Here is a 19,418-nt window from a genome sequence, read left to right as displayed (position 1 = left end):
ATATTCCAGAGCAAGACAGCTAGGATCAACCAGTCAGGCGATTAACTACAGAAAACAGAGTGAAGGGAGATCACAGATCAACATGAAGGGAAAGCCAGCCTCAGAATGAACTAAAAGTCTAAGCAACCTGTAAGAAACAGAAAAATGATAACCAAATAAATGCAAACAAGTTTCTGATCACAAAATGCCACATAAATAGTAACAGAAGCTCCAAGAGTAACTAGAACTTTTAGGTTTACTCCAGGTACACACAGTAAAACTTCAGAGTAGGCTAAGAGGGAAGCAGAGTGTTTGTATAGCTTGCACAAGGCTCTGGGTTCAATCATTAGAACCAGGGAAAAAGACAAATGTACAGGCATTAACTTAGACAAGATTCATCAAAACTTTGAGATAGGCTGGGCATGATGGTGCACGCCTTTAATCCCAACACTCAGGAGACAGAGGTTGTGAGTTCCAGGACAGCCTGGTCTACAAAGTGAGTCCAGGCCAGCCAGGACTACACAGAGAAACCCTGTCTTGAAAAACCAAAAACAAGCCGGGCGTGGTGGCGCACGCCTTTAATCCCAGATCACTGTGAGTTCGAGGCCAGCCTGGTCTACAAAGCGAGTCCAGGACAGCCAAGACTAACAGAGAGACCCTGTCTCAAAAAACCAAAAACAAAAACAAAAACAAAAACACAAAAACAAAAAAAAATTGAGATAAATAATACCTTCATTCCACTTTACAGCTGCACAACTGCTACAGAACACACAAACAGCCCACACATCTTCCTAAATCACAAAGTTGTCCATCCCTTTTACCCCAAGAGCCTTGCGGTCCACTACATAAAACAGCAGTTTTTAAGAATACACCAGTTAGTTGGGCTTGGTGGTGTGCAGGCTACAATCCAAGCTACTTCTAAGGCTAAGACAGTAAGATCTCAAATTCAAGGCCAGCATGTAGAACAGAAATCATTGGAGGCCAGCAGGACAGCTCAGTGACAGCCTGCCTCAAAATGACAGAGAAGACTGCAGTTGCAGACGAGCAGTAGAGCACTGGCTTAGCAAGTGTCAGGCCTTATGTTCAGTCCCCAGGACGAGTGAGAGGACTCAGGACCACACACTTAGATCTACATCTTGTTTCTTTTGCATTCCTGGACTCGCTTTTGTAGACCAGGCTGGCCTTGAACTTACAGAGATCCACCTGCCTCTGCCTCCCAAGTGCTAGGATTAAAGGTGTGTGCCACCACCTGGCAGGTCTTGTTTCTTGAGGTTAAAAATTACTGTATTTTTTTTACTCTTTCTTTCACCTCAAGCAAAATGATCACGTCAGTTGTTTTCAACGTTTAAAACATTAGCAGTTAAGAAAAATTGCTCCTACTAAGTATCAAAGTATATGCCTGTAACCCAAAACTCTGGAAAAACAGAGGCAGGAGGATTTGGCATGGTAAATTCCAGACTAGTTGGACCTATTTTGTTCAATGAATTTAATTAATGTGTGTAACACACTTTTTAACAAAGAGGCAATATTGCCCACTGGATAAGTTATAGGCTCTAGAGCCACTCATGGACAGAAATCTTGGCTCACCAATTTTACACAGAATCAGGGTAGAGAAGAAAAAACCCAGGCTGGTCACAAGACAGATAAAGACGAGGAAGCAGGAGGAAGCATGGCACACAAAAGACAAAACAGTTAACAAGCATTTCAGGGGAGGGGGATTGTTTCTACAGAGGCCTGGACATTGGGTGAGTTCAGAGTTACTGCAAGTCAATAAAGATTCCTAAGCAAGAAAGAAATAAGAGCCGGGCGTGGTGGCACACACCTATAATCCCAACACTCAGAGGCAGAGGCAGGTGGATCACTGTGAGTTCCAGGCCAGCCTGGTCTACAAAGAGACCAGCCAAGGCTACACAGAGAAGTCCTATCTCAAAAAACAGAAAGAAAGAAAGAAAGAAAGAAAGAAAGAAAGAAAGAAAGAAAGAAAGAAAGAAAGAAAGAAAGAAAGAGGAAGAAAGAGAAAGAAAGAAGGAAGGAAGGAAAGAAAAAAAGGGGAATGTTTGTGGAAATTAATCTGTTACGGCTGATCTTGGTTGTCAAGCAGACTACTTTTGGAATCAACTAAAATCCAACCAGCTGGGCACAACTATTTGCGAATATCTTGACTGAATCATTTGAGATGGGCCACACCTTCTGATGGCAGCTTTTGCCTTTTCCTCCTTGCCCTCACTCTGTCTGCCAAGTTCATCTATCCTATTACCAAGGCTGGTATTAGAACCTACTACTTCAGCCGGATGTGGTGGTGCACGCAGGTCGCTGTGAGTTTACAGCCAGCCTGGTCTACAAAGTGAGTGAGTCCAGGACAGTCAGTGCTACACAGAGAAACCCTGTCTTAAAAAAACAACAACCAAAGCCCAAGCTTGGCCCAGTGTCTCTCTTCCTGCCTGCGGTACTGCTCCAGCACCATGTCTGCCTGCACTCGGCCGTGCTTCCTGACATGTTGATAATGCACTAAACCTCTGAAACTGTAAGCAAATCCCAATTAAGTGTTTTCTTTTATAAGAATTTCTGTGGTCATGCTGACTCTTCACAGCAACAGAACACTGACTAAAATGAGCTCTTAGGGTGGCCCTTATATGGTGTGATTTGTGTCTACAAAAAGGAGATAAGGACAAAAGCAGAAGGACACATTATGGAGACACAGTGAGAAAGCAGCCAACAAGGCCTCAGGAGAAAAACCAAGTGCGAATACTTTGATTTACAGACAACAGTACAATAATGTAAATTTCTGTTGTGTAAACTACTCAATCTGTGGTATTTTATTACAGTGCACTAGCAGACAAACATACAAATCTGAGCTGGAGTATCACGTCCTAGAAGGTAATAAGTGAATCCTGAGGTCAGGTGTAACCATCAACAGAAAACCACATGTGTACAGTGAAATGGCTAGCTCAGCTCTAAAATTCACAAAGTGGGGACGGCAACAGAGTAGTTCTTCTCAAGGTCATTGCACTATGCGTAGGGCATTAAGCCCCCTGGGGACTGGAGAGATGGCTCGAGGTTAGGGGTACTGACTGTTCCTCCAGAGGTCCTGAGTTCAATTCCCAGCAACCACATGGTGGCTCACAACCACGTATAATGTGATCTGATGCCCTCTTCTGGCCTGCAGGTGTACATGTGCAGACAGAGCACTGTATACATAACAAATAATAAATCTTTAAAAATAAAAACAAATGTGATGACCGCAGGCTTGGAAGTAACACACTGAAGGTTCAAACTTTGTTCTAGCACCATGCTTGTGCCTTATATAGTCTGCTACAAAATGAGTTCCCCAAGGGACACCTATCAAGTAAACACATGGATGGCCTTAGGCAAGACTACTGATACTAAGCTAAGCTTCAGTATAGTTATCTCTTATCTACAATAAGGACAATATAGTCTGTACTTCAAAAGCTGCAGTGAGGATCAAATAAAACAGTGCTTATAAAAAGTAAGGACAGAAACATGTACTCTTGTTAATCACACCACATGTCCATTAAAATTAACAGTGGAGTGTGATCTGGAAGGCAAGAAGAAATTGCAGAAGTTCAAAGAGGACAGTAGGAAGCCTGGGCGGGGGAGGTCTAACGCAGACAGCAGTAGCTGGGTACGAGACAGAGTAGCAGCCACACCTGTGCTGATCTTGGCCTTGCTCTCCGAGATGCTCATGGCAGGGGCAGGAGCCGAGGGCGCTGCAGACGAGCAGGTGCTTTTCTTGGCTTTCACACCATTAGTCACACTCACCCCTCCAGCCATTCCAGCCAGGAGGTCGTCATTGCTCTTGGTCTAAAAGCAAGAGAAGACAAAGACACACGAAGTGAGCAGGAGGCAGCATCTGAAGGCCAACAGGGCTCTTGATTTTTACACTGTACCTAAGAACGCTAGGAGACTTCCCCACATTTCATAAACAAGCAACACTGGGGCTGAGGAGATGGCTCAGCGGTTAAGAGCACTGGATGTTGTTTCAGAGGATCGGGTTCAATTCCCAGCACCCACACGACAGTTCACAACTGTCTGTAACTTCATATATACATAGATACAGAGAGACAGACATGCAGGCAGAACACAAATGCACATGAATAAATAAATTATTAAAATATGTAAATAAAAACATACCACTGTGCTATAAAATCAGACATAAAATCTCTTTATACTTATGGGCAATCATATGAATCTCTCTAAGATACTAAATCATACACACAATAGAAGATTTTATGGACGCCTGGTGTGTGCACACTAGTGCCACATTCTGTGGAAGACTGGAAGGTGTCGTTCTTACTAAACTGTCATTTAGGGCATGACTAATGAATAGGAGTCACCTCAATGAAACGACACAGGCAACAATGAGCACAGCCGCTACTGCTGTAAGTTCTAAGAGTCAAGTGAATCCTTCACTAAAATGAAGGCCCAAGTAAACTTTTTCCTTTACTAGTTGCCTTGGTCATGGTGTCTTACCACAGCAATAAAAGAGTGACTAAGAGGGACCCACTTTCACTTCTTTTATCAGAACACTGGGAGTTAAAAACTTGTAGAAAAGAAGGGGGCTAGAGAGTTGGCTCAGTGTTAAGAGCAGCAACTGCTCTTCCAGCGGTCCTGAGTTCAATTCCCAGCAATCACATGGTGGCTCACAGCCACCTATAATGTGCTCTAATGTGCACTGTATACATAATAAACAAATCTTTTTTTAAAAATTGTAAAAAAGAAGAAAAACTACTTGTTACTTTACATATTTATTTTAGTGTATATGCACATGTGTACAACACAGTACTCAGGTGGAGGTCAAAGGTCAATTCCCAGGAGTCTACTCTCTCCTTCCACTGTGTAGGTCCTGGGAATCAACACAGGTGGTCACACACGGCAGCAAATGCCTCTACCCACTGAACCCTTTCCCAGACTAAGTAAAATACACGTTTTAATAAAAAACAAAAACAACAACAAATCCTCAGTTTTTCTTCCCCTTAAGGTGAAGGCACACATTATCTGACTGATTTACCCTCTTTGGCTGAAGCAATGCTCTTAAATAATCATACTGAGCTCACTTCTACAAGCTAAGATGGTTCATGTGACTAACCCTACAGTTTCAAAGCCAAGGGTTCCATATGGAAATGTCTGCTCTCATCATTCCATTTTTTCTGTTTGTTTATTTTACTTATGTGATGGCTGTTTGCCTGCTTATCTATGCAGCACACCTGAGGTCAGGAGAGGGCATTGGATCCCCCGAACCAGTCACAGATGGTGCAGGTCACTACGTGACTGTATCCCAAGTCTTCTGGAAATGCAGTACGTGCTTTCAATCACTAAGCCATCTCTCCAGCCCTTTATCATTCAATTATAAAGCAGTATTGTCATAGTGCAGAAAGGTAAAAATATCTTATTTACAAGGAGTCATAAGACTCAGAGATGACGCTTAGTAACAGAAGGCTCACCTAGTACGCTCACAGCCCCAGGATTGATCCCAACACCAAATAAAAAGTAAAACAGGAAAGTGCAGAAATAGCGTGGTAGTTACAAGCACTGGCAGGGACCGCAGCTCTGATTCCCAGCCCCCACACGGTGGCTCCCAGCCATCTTTAACTCTAGTTCCTGGAGCTCTAATGCCCTCTTCCGGCCTCTGTGAGCACCGGACACACATTTAGTGCCCAGACAGACATCCAAGCAAAACATTCACAAAGTTTTTAAAAACTAAAGCCGGGTGTGGCGGCGCACACCTTTAATCCCAGCACTCTGGGAGCCAGAAGCAGGAGGGCCACTGTGAGTTCAAGGACAGCCTGGTCGGGTTCAGGACTCTGACTTGAAAAACCAAAAAAAAAAAATTTAAATTGAAAACTAAAAATAGAAAGGGGATCAGTTTCTTCAACATTTATACAGAATTAAACTCTGATAGTGAAGGGCTGCCATATGTGTGACACCTAAAATGTATAATAGGTTACAGAGAAAGGGGAAAAAGACATTAAGCATGAAATATGTGCATTCTTTAAGACTTGTCTCGGCTAGTGAAAAGTAGCCACCAGCTATGCTACAAAATACCTTTACATCTTCAGTTCCCTATCCCATTACTCTTCCATCAGCAGCTACATAAATGCAATACACTCTATTTTCAAATCAATCTTTTATATGTTTAAAAAAAAAAAAGCTATCGGGCTGGAGAGATGATCAGCAGTTAAAGAGCACTGACTGCTTTTCCAGAGGTCCTGAGTTCAATTCCCAGCAACCACATGGTGGCTCACAACCATCTATAATGTGATCAAATGTGCACTGTATACATAATAAATAAATAAATCTTTTTTTAAAAAGCTATCATCAAACTAAATTTTTCCTCATTATGTTAAATATTCTTTCCTTTAAATCATATGAAAGGAAGCTTAATCCCAGTCACACTTTTCTGGTTGCAATTTGCCTTTGGGTAATGGCAAAGCCAAATATATACTAGGATACCAAATCACCAACTCTGAACTTGTAATTCTGATCACACAGTATTAACACAAGAAAAAAATCAGTAAGCCAAAATAAAAATCCAAAAGCTCAGCAAGAGCGCTCTTATCTAGCATGTGTGAGGTCCTAGGTTATACTTCAGCACCCCAATAATAGTATAGTAAGCCAGAGGTAGTGGTGGAGAGGCAGGTGGATCTCTGTGAGTTCAAGGCCAGCCTGGTCTACAAAGCAAGTCCAGGACAGCAAGGCTACACAGAGAAACCCTTTTTTGAAAATTTTCAAGACCTAATTTCAACCTTCATAACCTGTGTGGTAAAGAGAACTGACTCTCACAGTTGTCCTCTGGCGCGCGCGCGCGCGCGCGCACACACACACACACACACACACACACACGGTAAAAAATCAATATAGAGATTTCTAGAATACATTAAGTAAAATTAAGCAAAGCACAAACAAATATATTATGCCATTGCCTGTGTATAAAAGGAAGTGTACTGATAGTTTTATGTCAATTTGACACAGAATAGAGTTATCTGAGAGGAGAAAACCTCAGCTGAGAAAATGCCTCCGTAACACTGGGCTATAGGTAAATCTCTAGGGCATTTTCTTAATTAGTGATTGATGGGGGAAGGCCCAACCTATGGTGGGTACAGCATCCCAGGGCCAGTGGTTCTGGGTTCTATAAGAAAGCAGGCTGAGCAAGCTATGGGGAGCAAGCCAGTAAGCAGCATCCTCCATGGTCTCTGCGTCAGCTCCTGCCTCCAGGTTCCTGCTCTGCTTGAGTTCCTGTCCTGACTTCCTGTGATGATGGACTATGATATGGAAGTGTGTAAAACAAATAAGCCCTCACGATGTTTCATCACAGCAATAGAAACCTTAATAAGACAGGCAGTGCTTTAAAATCTAAGTATAGCGCTGGAGACAGCCAGCAGCTAAGAGCTCTTGCTGTTCTCTCAGAGAACAGAGTTTAGTTCCTAGAACCTACATCAGAGGGCTCACAGATCTAGGGGGATGCACAGCCTCTGACCTGTGCTGGCATCAACACATGCACGTGCACACAGACCTACACATACACACAATTAAAATAAATCTTTTTTAAAAATTAAAATGTGTTTCTGCTTATTTATGCAAAAAGGAACACTGGAAGAATGCATAAGAATGAAATTGATTATTTCTAGCAAGTAAGGGAAAATGGAGAAGGAATAAGGAAGGAAAAAGTCATTAACTGACTATAAAGCTTTGCTTTTTTTTTTTTTTTTTTTGGTTTTTCAAGACAAGGTTTCTCTGTGTAGCCTTGACTGTCCTGGACTCACTCTGTAGACCAGGCTGGCCTCCAACTCACAATGATCCACCTGCGTCTGCCTCTTGAGTCCTGGGATTAAAGGCGTGCACCATCACGTCCAGCTTGAAAAGCCAATCTTTTTTGAAGAGAAGAGATGTTCTCATTTGTGGTAATGAACATTATTGCCATTAGTGAATGCAATGAGCCTGTACACTAGCTACCAGCATTACACTAATATAATGCCCGGTCTTATAATTGTACTAAGGCTATAAAAGAGACTGTTCATGCTTTCTACAAAATACAAATATTCATTAGTAAAAGACTATCTACAATTTACAATTAAATAGCTTAGGAAAAACTTCTGTGTATATGCACATATATTTATGCATGTTATCCAAGGGGAAATGTTAAAACTGCCATACTAAAAGTAAGTATGTGGTGGTTCTTAGTAAAGAGTACACTGTAAAGCTGGCTCACTAGTTAAGAGTACTTGCTCTTACAAAAGACCCAGGATCAATTCCCAGCACCCCATGGAGGTTCACCACTTCCTAAGGCACCAGGAAGATATGTGGTACACAGACATACATGCAGGCAGAGCACTCATACACACAAAATAAAATAAATTAAGAAGGGAAAAAAAAGAGGACACTGTAGAGTTGGGCATGGTGGTAGGAGCTTTTGAGACCGGGATTCTAGATCCTCGGTATCTGTACAAACAAGCAACAAAGCAACCACACTAAAGGTGCTCCATCTCACGCCTAGCAGGGCAGATGTAAATTTTATCTACCTACTACACAACCCTCTACACAGCCTGAATCGTTAAAAGAAAGAGAGTAACAATAAAGGAGTGCAAACTGGGATCTACTCTTGAGAAACAACTCAGCCAACCTATTAAATCCAACACAGTGATCATACTCAGGTTAGAGGGCTAACAGAAATGAGGATGCAAGGTAATAAAGATGGCCATAAGATGCTCCTAACATTACGGTCTAAGAACCTCCAAGCAGAAAGTCTAAGTCACTCAACAATCTGCCAGATGAGTAAACTAAGGTCTAGTAATCTCACATGGATTACTAACCAGAAACAAGAAACTTCTGTTGTTTGTAACAATATGGGTAGGACGCCCAACACACTAAGAACAAGCATAGTTATAGTCATATAAAAACCAAACTAGCCGGGCATGGTGGCGCACGCCTTTAATCCCAGCACTTGAGAGGCAAAGGCAGGTGCATCTCTGTGAGTTCGAGGCCAGCCTGGTCTACAAAGTGAATCTACAATAGCCAGGACTGTTATACAGAGAAACCCTGTCTCAAAAAACTAAGACAAACAAACAAACAAAATCAAAACTGGAAAATTAGTTTCTGGTGCTGGATTCTAAAACAGTAGTCACCTGAGAAGCTTCTGACAGAGATGATGATGTTTTCTGACCTGGGAGGTGGCTACAGGGCGCATTTACTGCACAGTGATTCACTAAGTTCAGTGTAAGTGTCAAGAGCATCTGCCAACGCAGCCACACAGCAATGTAAAGACACCTCAAAACAGCCCTGCACTTCCCAGTTCCCTTGTAAACTACTTGTACACTTGCTGTTTTTCCCATCGCTTCTAACTATGCTACAAGATTCTGTACAGATGGACATTCCCATAGATATTCCCTATCAACAGCATTCGAAAAATATGAAACTGATAAAGGAATATATTATGAATGCGCCTTTAACAACAAATTCAAGCCAGGCGTGGTGGCGCACGCCTTTAATCCCAGCACTCGGGAGGCAGAGGCAGGTGGGTCACTGTGAGTTTGAGGCCAGCCTGGTCTACAAAGCGAGTCCAGGACAGCCAAGGCTAACACAGAGAGACCCTGTCTTGAAAAAACAACAAAAACAAAACAAAACAAAACAAAAAACAACAACAACAAATGCAAGAGTCAACTAACTTGGGAAAAATATTGCACATACAGAGAGTGAAATGATACAAAATACTGCATACACTTCATGGTCAATTCTAAATTTTCAGTCAGCCTGTTTTCCTCAAATTATTTTCCAAATTTTACATTTCAGAGGTGAGCTGTCACTGGGCATGACTGCACAAACCTTCAATCCCAGCACTTAGGGGGCAGAGGCAGGTTGATCTCTGTGAGTTCAAGGCTAGGCTGGTCTACAAAGCAAGTCCAGGACAGCTGGTTACACAAAGAAACACTGTCTCGAACAAACAGAGGTGAACTGTCACACTGAGCTTTGCTTTCTCTCTGCTGCTCTGGCCCTGTGTGCATGTGCATGTGTGTGTAGCATTGAGGATCCGTCCATGGCTTTTCCCATACTTCACAAGCAGCCTGTCACTACACTATATAACCCTGTTAACTACAACAGTGCACGATCAGTTGTTTGGATTCTGACTGAAGCTTATAGGTTCCCATCCATCAATTTTTACAGAAAATGCTTCTCAGTATAATGGGAACTCAGTTGCTTTTTCCAGCACTAACTATACATAAGCCAGCAGTGTGCCCCCTGGATGATGCAAGCATCGAGGGCCCACCCCAGCACAGACGAGGTGAGAGTAGCCTCCCTCCGTCTCACTGAGGAGAGCTACTACTGCTCCTTTTCTACCCCACAGCTCCCATCAAGAGTGACTGGGGCTCTTTTATCACAAAGATCATCCTCCAAGCTCTTAACTAGAGCTGGCTTTATAAATGAAATACTAAAAAAGCTCAAGTGCCTTTACTCATGAGAAAGGGGCCATGGGAATTTTGATCCATGACAAAAACGTGTGAATGAGGTAAGTATGTGCATATGATGTTCCTTTACCCTGCTGCTCACCAATGTTCCATACAGCTACAGGGTGAACACGTGGGAGGCCTGTACCAGAGACACTGAGAACTCTGGTAACTGAGAAACAAAGTACAGTGAGTCAGAGTCTCCAGACCTTCTCTTTTTGTAGTGCTAGGAGTTGGTACCTGGAGCACAGCACATGCCAGGCGAGCATTCCACCACTGAGTTGAATTCCAAGACCCTCAAAAGCCCTCTAGTGTTTTCTTTTCTTCTGCTTATTTTTACTTTTCCTTTCCTGTCTCTTCTACAATTTCTAACCAACAATGATTTTCATCTAAATGACAGCAACTGATCCAGTTTAGGCAAAGTGTTAGAGTGTGACAGCTGACCTTCCTACTAGAAATCTATCTACCTCCCCCCCACACGCACATTCACTTAAACAAAGCTGCTGATGTAACAAGCCTGCAGCATGGACAGCCAATGTGTGATGACAAGAGCAGGTATACAGTATTGCTTTACAATGAAAAAGTATTCACTGTTCAAGACCAAACTCCCAGCAGCTCCAGATCTACAGCGCAGATGTGGCATGCCTGCTCAGTGCACATACCATGGTAAGTATGACACAGAGGCCATAGACGGCAGGCAGGGGGTACACATCCAACACCAACACTTCAACCTGTTCTTCCAGTCACATAAGTAACAGGTCACCTGTCACACAGGTGCTCTGCTCTAAAGACAGCCCCAGCAACTAAGTAACCAGTTAGGTCAGAACACATCAGCTCTCTTACATGAAAGAGTCACAGCACTGCCACCAAGGAAACACTTCAGGGTGTTGATTCAGAATAGTGGAAGTAGGGCAAAAGCCATCCCTGGCACCATCCTCCAGGCCACAGGACGACAACTAGCAACTCATCAGGATACAGTAAGGAAAAAAATTACGACCCCCCACACCCACTAAATCAGCCCAGGCTCAGTTTTAACAACCTTGAAATACAAAGCAGCACTTCCTGTTAGATCTTTCAGAACATACATGGAAGTCTGTCATCAGCTGTTCCTCTGAAGTGCTTTAAAATAAGTTAAGCCACAATCTAGAAGCCTCTGCCTGGATAGAGGGTTGCTGGAGCGTTCAGGCCAGGCTTGGTTTCTTCTTGTCAGACCAGAAGAAACCCCCTCCTGGTTTTTGTGTAGTTAGTTTCTACCCCAAACATCCCAACACTAAAGAAAGAAAGCAAGCAAGTAAATAGATTTTTAAACTGGAAGGACAGGAAGAAGACTGTGGATCTGCAGGCAAGGACACCAGACACGGGAACTAGGAGCTCTGTGTGGTGGGAAGCACATGCGATCCTGGCCCTTGGGGAGCTAAGAGAGGACTGCAGGGAGTCTGCAGCCAGCCTGGGCTACATAGAAGATCCTGTCTCAAGACAAAGCAGCAGCAGATGATGAGGATGACAACATTTTAAAAAGTGGAGGTCGGAGTCAGTGACTCAGCAGATAAAGACGAGGGGCATCAAGCCCTACGACCTGAGTTCAAGCCCTCTCTCACTCCCACAATGTGGCACCAAGGTAGAAAAGGAAGGAAGGAATAGACAGGCAGGCAGGCATAGAGCAACCTGACTCCCTGAATGGCCCAAACCAACACAGAACACCTTAAGAGTGAAAACACCCCTGGAAAATTGCTGTTCCCAAAATCAATCCTGGGCTAAAAGATTCAAATCTAACACTAACAACAATAAAAAACCAAAAAACCTGCTACCACCTGTTATTTATCAAACCTTTGGCCTGTGCTGTCCACTTGTAATCCCCCTTTTAACTATAGCCACAGGAGCCATGTACTCAACTCTGTGTCCCCCAGAGTCTCTGGCCTAATTATAATTCTATACTAAAAAAGATTTAATGCAGTCTCTAAGAAATTCTAAAGAAAATTAACTATGCTCTTACTGAATTAAAACCTCCAATGTTAACTAGGACTAATAATGATTCAGCTATAGAAAAAAAACAGAAAGTCATGCTATAAGCCAGGCATTGTGGCACACACCTTTAAACCTGGCACTCAGAAAGCAGACACAGGCAGACAGAAGAGTTCAGGGCCAGCCTGGTCTACAGAGTTTCAAGACAGAAACTACACAGCTACACAAAGAAACCCTGTCTCAAAAAGCAAAAACAAACAAAAAACAAGCAAACAAAGAAATTCATATGTCAAAGTGTATGTGACAGGACAAAAACTACTGTCAAGAGGTCCCAGTGATGTGACGGCCAGCCATCCTTCACCATACCCCTCGTCTGTCCTTTTCACACAGCCTTCCTGAGCCAGGAGCATCGCCTTCCTACCGTCCATACCGGCTACTGTCTCTTGGGCATCTGACACTTAGGCGGTGGCTCAGTTACTGCTGTTTGCATCTCACGGCACCCATCCTTTTCTCCTCAAGCTCCCTAAAGGCAGACTCTACCTCTGCCTCACCTGTCACAGCACCCTTCATAAGGCAGGCACTCAGTTATTTACCTCATGCAGAGCCTATTATTAGTTTTATTCATATGGATAGACCAAAACATCAATTAAGGCAACCCTGCTGTTCAAAAACTGTGTTCCTGGTTCTAGCAGAGTAAACCCCATATAATACTCATTTAATAAATTTAATACTAAAATATGTGTAAAACCCACAGCATATTCAAAGACTGCTATGTTAATACCTTTAACAGAGCTGCTGCTGTTCCAGGCTTCACTGGCTTGCCTCCTGTGGGTGCTGAAGAGCTGCTCTCAGGCTTGCTTTTCTCTACTGTTTGCAGTTTGCTTATCCCGGATACCTTAGGCACTGAGCCAGCACTCCTGTTTGCTTTCTTCATTCTGGGCTGCCTCTTGGTGATGCATTTACAACCAAACCTGTGGGAAGAACAGAAATGGCATCACGTTGAAAAGAAAATTGGAAAGCAGATCTTTAGAATTTTTTTCTGAAGAATTCCACCACATCTGAAGAATTCCACATGATAAAAGTATCTGAAAGACAGATGTCACAACAGAAAACAATGTTGAAAATCCTTCAACTCACTTATTAAAATGTAATACTTTAAAGATTTATAATGTTGTGCTTTATTCACTCAGTAGAAAGAACATCTTACATCATGTGCTAGCTAGTTCTATGTCCAAAACCCAGCAGGGTAAACTCCAAATCCTGCAGCTCTTCGTGCAGTGTCAAAGGGCTAGCCTGGTCTACAAAGGGAATCCAGGACAGCCAAGGCTACACAGAGAAACTCCGTCTCAAAAAGCAAAAACAAACAAACAAAAAAGCGGACACACACACACAACTCTCATTATAGCTCTCCCTCCCTGCTTTGCTAACAACACACCTCTCTCTCAGGCTGGTTCCACTCCTGTATTCAGTTTTCCCTGGCATGTGTCCCATGACTCGGGCACCTCCAATGCTTTGTGTTCTCTAACACAATCCATGCTTCCTTTTCACTCTTCATAAAATGGCCTCTCAGGGCCTACATGTTCAGGGACTGCCACACGCCTGGTTTCCATAGCTCCCCTTAACTGTGGAGGAAGATTCCACAACCCCTCTACTCCTGTATCCCCCTTTGCTCTAAAGCCAGAACCCAAGGCTGAAGCTGCCAAATTTCACTATTTGCTTTGGATGGGTCCTGCCCCTCCTTGAATTACATTTGCATAAGTGTTCCTTTGTAGTTTCTTTTTAGGTGGAGGAAATCCTTTGGACTTTTTCCTTTCACAAATTGCAGGATTAGCTGGGCGGCATCTTGCCCTGGGGCACCACTCCCTTTATTCCATTTCACATGAGGCTTCTCCTCTTTCAGCACACACCTTGGTTCCATCATCTTATTTCCTGGTGCTCTTTTTGCAGACCAGGCTGGCCTCTGACTCACAGCGATCCGCCTGCCTCTGCCTTCCGAGTGCTGGGCTTGAAAGCGTGCCCCACCACCACACCCAGACCAGGTGCTCTTTTTCTCCTCAAAGTGTACATTAGGTATCCCTTTTGCCCTGTTTCTTCTTTCTCAATGTAGACATGCATTCGAATGACCACTAATAACCACAGGACAGAGTCAATATGAGGCTGCCAACAAAAGTAGTCAGTCTAGAAGATTTCAATTTAGCCAAGGCTGCAGTGAAATCACGGGATGCAGCACAGGTGGACGCTGCTAGAAACAGATTTGTAGTTGTTGTACACTCAGGAACCTTCAACTGTGGCCCACATGGAGGTGGTGACACACACTCTGAAGAAGTTATGCGCGGCAACTCCTAATGATCAGCCTGGAGCTGCTATGAAGGTCGGAGTGAAGGGTCACAGAACGTGAGGCCTAGGTATGAGGGCACAGGAAAGGGAATCCCTGCCCTTCTACTTCTTTTTTTTTTTTCCCCCACTGCATTAATCTAAACTCAAAGTCCACCACTTACAAGCACTTAATAAAGCCTCACCTAAAGACTCCTGGCACAAATAACACACGTAAACCAACAAGATGGAAAGTCTTTTTTTTCTTTTTCATTTTGGTTTTTTCGAGACAAGGTTTCTCTGTGTAGCTTTGACTATCCTGGACTCGCTTTGTAGACCAGGCTAGTCTGAACTCACAGGGATCCGCCTGCCTCTGCCTCCGAGTGCTGGGACTAAAAGCATGCACCACCACTGCCCAGCTGAGGGAAAGTCTTTATATCCTAGTTGCACAATTTACTTCACCAGAGCTCAACAGTTAGAAAAATGTTGCAACAAACCAAGGTTAGAGAAGGCAGTTTACTTCATGGATTCAGGAGCCACACTCTCTCCAACCATCCACCCATAGAAGATACACCAATCCCATTTTAGAAATAATGCCAAAGGGACCCGATGAATTTATCTTATCTGTCACATTGCATCAAAGAGAATCTACCCTGAATAAAGGACAACAACAGTCTTAGAGACCAGGAGGGCTTTGAGGTCACCCCCTGGCTGGTAGGTGCCTTCAGCCTATCAGTGAGGGACAGGAAGCTTTCTTGGCACTACAGAAACATTCAAGCCCGCCTTTCTTTTCTCTCTCTCTCTCTCTCTCTCTCTCTCTCTCTCTCTCTCTCTCTCTTTCTTTCTTTCCTATCAGTTTTTCAAGACAGGCCTTGGTTGGCCTGGACTCACTCTGTAGACCAGGCTGGCTTTGAACTCAGAGATCTACCTGCCTCTACCTCCTGAGTGCTGGGATTACAAGTGCCCAGCTCAGCTGGGCGTGGTGGCTCACGCCTATAATCCCAGCACTTGGGAGGCAGGGGCAGGTGGATCACTCTGAGTTCGAGGCCAGCCTGGTCTACAAAGCGGGTCCAGGACAGCCAAGGCTACACAGAGAAACCCTGTCTTGAAAAACCAAAAAAAAAAACAAGTGCCCAGCTCCAAACCCCATTTTCTTTCTTTCTTTTTTAAGATTTCATTTATTTTATGTGTGAGTGCTCTATCTGCATATACACCTGAACACCAGAAGAGGGCATCAGAGGGTACAGATGCTTGTGAGCCACCATGTTGCTGCTGAACATTGAACTTAGGACCTCTGGAAGAGATGACAGTGCTTTCAACCACTGAGTTATCGCTCCAGCCCCAAACCCCACTTTCTGAGTCACACGGGGATTTATCTTTTCCTTTAAACTCTAACCTTCATTATAATCTTTTTACCCTTACAAAAATAAAAATAAAAAAATAAAAAGTACTTTTTTTTTAAGCATTTAAATTTAACTGCTTTCTTAAGATGTTCCAAGCTGTGGATTTAAAAAAATAAAAATAAAAAAACAAAAAAACCTTCCATGCTTAGTTTTAAAAACTAGTAACTAGCCAGGCATGGTGGCTCACGCCTTTAATCCCAGCACTCGGGAGGCAGGCAGGCGGATCACTGTGAGGCCAGCCTGGACTAAAAAGCAAGTCTAGGACAGCCAAGGCTACACAAAGAAACCCTGTATTGAAAAAAAAAAAAAAAAAAAGCAAATAAAAACTAGTAACTACTTGAGATCAAATCTATGTCCACAGACTATTTGCTTAACTCCTGAAATTTTGGTTTCCTCATTCATAAAATGGGGTTGGTAAAAGTATGTACTTTATAAGGATGCTGAGATAATTAAATGAATAAGAAATCTAACATAAAGGCAGCTGGGAGTAGTGGTGGATCCCTGTACAGGCCGGACAAACAGCTCAAGGTCATCTTCAGCTGGATAGCATGACCTACATGAGACTGCCTCAAAAATAAAAATTAAATAATAAGTAAATAAATAAATACTTAAGAGGCAGAAACTTGGAGCTGTAGAAACAGCTCAGCAGTTAAGAGTAGTAGATGTTCTTCCAGAGGACTCAAGGTCAGGTTCAATTCTCAGCACCCACATGGTGGCGCACAGTGAATCCAACATCCTCTTCTTACCTCTACAGGCACCAGACACACAGGTGGTACACAGACATACACAAAGGCAAAGCTACCATACACATACACAACGAAAATAACTCTTTAAAAGTATTTGAGAAGATACTTTAGTACTTGGGAGGCAGAGGCAGGGGGGTCACTGTGAGGTCGAGGCCAACCTGGACTACAGAGCGTGTTCCAGGACAGCCAGAGCTGCCACAGAGAAACCCTGTCTCGAAAAACCAAATTTAAAAAGAGAAGAAGAAAAAGAAGAGGAAGAGGAGAAGGAGGAGGAAGGAAGTGGAGGAGGAAAGATAATTTACAGGAGAAATCTTCCCCCTTACTCCCTCTGTGCAGGGTCTCACTAGGTAACCCTGGCTGGCCTGGAACTATGTATGTCATCCAGGCTGCCTTGAACCTACCAGCCAGTTTCCTAACTGCTGGGATTAATGCCTGGCAGAGATTCCCTTACATGGCATGACTAAAGGCAGTTCTACTTATTACTTACATTAAATTACATACCATAACATATAATGTCAACAAACAACACTAGCTTCCAGTTCTTTCCCACTGAAAATTACATACCAGGAAATACTGCTGTTGCATGGTAAGCAGTCCATAGGCATGATAATGAAGGTCTGGCATTCTGTAAATGCTAACTCTGTGAGCCCTGTTTATAACAGCAAGGAGGGCTCAAAACATGTTTTAGAAAAGTAATTGCTTATTGAGATTTTTATGCCTAGCATTATCCTACTAAAAATCAACAAAAGGTCTTGACCCAAGCAATCTAAAACATTTTTGTATAACTTTACAACACTGATTTACAGATTTAGACACTGGAGTAAATCAAAGGAGAACTCTTAAGTCATGGAAGGTGCTAAGCCTAAGTCAGTGTCAGATGAATCAAAACCCACAGCCAATCTGTTGCCTACAAATCACATGCCTACAAAAACCAAACAAAATTTGAAAAGCCAATAAAAGTGTTTTATTAATCATAATGCAATAAATTCTCTACTAAATTCTGCAACAAAGATTTTTTTTAAGATTTTAATTCTTTTTCTTTATGTTTTTATGTGTATGGCTGTTTTGCCTGCATATATGTCTGTGCACCAAATGCATACAGGGTCCTTAGAGACCAGAAGAGGGCATTAGACTCCCAGGGACAGGAGTTAACAGACATTGTGAGTCACACCAAGTGCTGGGAATGGAACCTGGGTCCTTTGGAAGAGCAGCCATTGATCTTAACAGCTAAGCCATCTTCCCAGCCTTTATTCTTTATTTCCCTTTATGTGCATGGACGTTTTGCCGATATGCATGCAAGGGTACTACATGTTTGCAATGTCCACGGAAACCAGAAGAAGCCATCAGATCCTCTAGAATTGGAACCATAGACTCTACTATGAGCAACAAAGAGGGTAAACCCAGGTCCTCTGTAAGAGCAGCAGGTGCACACAGAGAAACCCTGTCTCGAAAAACCAATTTAAAAAAAAAAGAGGAGCAGGTACTCTAAATGCAGAGCCAACTCTCCAGCCCAACACACACACACACACACACACACACACAGAGAGAGAGAGAGAGAGAGAGAGAGAGAGAGAGAGAGAGAGAGAGAGAGAGAGAGAGCTATTACACTTATGAATTACACCAAACATTCAGACAACACATTTAAAGAACCACTCCAAAGCAAATGTCAAAAATTGGCTCAGAGAAAAACCAAGCTCTCCCTGCCATATCAGAAATCTACATACGTGCAGTTGGCAGATAGCCTGAAATAGAACTGAGAAACAGGAGAACAGCACTTGTGGCATAGAACTGCTTTAGAAACTCCAATGCTGGGCTGGGCATGGTGGCGCACGCCTTTAATCCCAGCACTCAGGAGGCAGAGGCAGCCGGAGATCACTGTGAGTTCGAGGCCAGCCTAGTCTACAAAGTGAGTCCAGGACAGCCAAGGCTACACAGAGAAACCCTGTCTCAAAAAAAAAAAAAAAAAGAAAGAAAGAAAGAAAAAGAAAAGAAACTCCAACGCTTACTGACCAAAGAAGGCCCAATTTTAAAAAAAGATTTATTTATTATATACATAGTGTTTTGCCTTCATGTACATCTGCACACCAGAAGAAGGCACCTGATCTCTTTATAGATGGTTGTGAGCCACTGGGTGGTTGCTGGGAATTGAACTCAGGACCTTTGGGAGAGCAGCCCGTGCTCTTAACCTCTGAGCCATCTCTCCAGTTCCCCCACCCACCCAAATTTTTTAAGTTAAAATTAAAAAAAAAATTTTTTTTTTTGGCTTTTAAAGGCAGGGTTTCTCTGTGCAACAGCCCTGGCTGTCCTAGACCAGGCTGTCCTGAGCTCTCACAGTGATCTGCCTGCCTCTGCCTCCTGAGTGCTGGGATTAAAGGTGTGCGCCACCATACCCAGCTAAATTTACTTTTTTAATTTATTCATTTTACATCCCAATAATAGCTCCCTCCCTCTTCCCGCCAACCCCTACTCCCCTAGTCCTCAGAAAAAGGGAGCCCTCCTCCCCTACAAACTGACACTAGCCTATCCAGTCTCATCAGGACTGCCTGCTTCCTCTTCCT

General features: G+C 43.2%; 1 protein-coding gene across 2 annotated transcripts in view; it reads right to left on the bottom strand.

The window, feature by feature from the left end:
- The window catches only part of SPECC1L (sperm antigen with calponin homology and coiled-coil domains 1 like), a 99,563-nt gene that overhangs the window by 63,929 nt on the left and 16,216 nt on the right, over positions 1–19,418 (bottom strand). For both annotated transcript variants that reach the window (XM_084753996.1, XM_084753997.1), the window contains exons 2-3: positions 13,180–13,369; positions 3,648–3,801 (exon numbers count right to left, since the gene is read on the bottom strand). In XM_084753996.1, coding sequence (XP_084610122.1) covers positions 3,648–3,801; positions 13,180–13,332 — 307 coding nt within the window. In that variant the 5' untranslated portion in view covers positions 13,333–13,369. The remainder of the gene's footprint in view (positions 1–3,647; positions 3,802–13,179; positions 13,370–19,418) is intronic.

Source organism: Acomys minous, assembly GCF_964271855.1.
Source record: "Acomys minous genome assembly, chromosome: 13".
NCBI lineage: Eukaryota > Metazoa > Chordata > Mammalia > Rodentia > Muridae > Acomys > Acomys minous.
The sequence above is the reverse complement of the archived record's forward strand: the minus strand, read 5'-3'. Positions and strand labels throughout refer to the sequence as shown.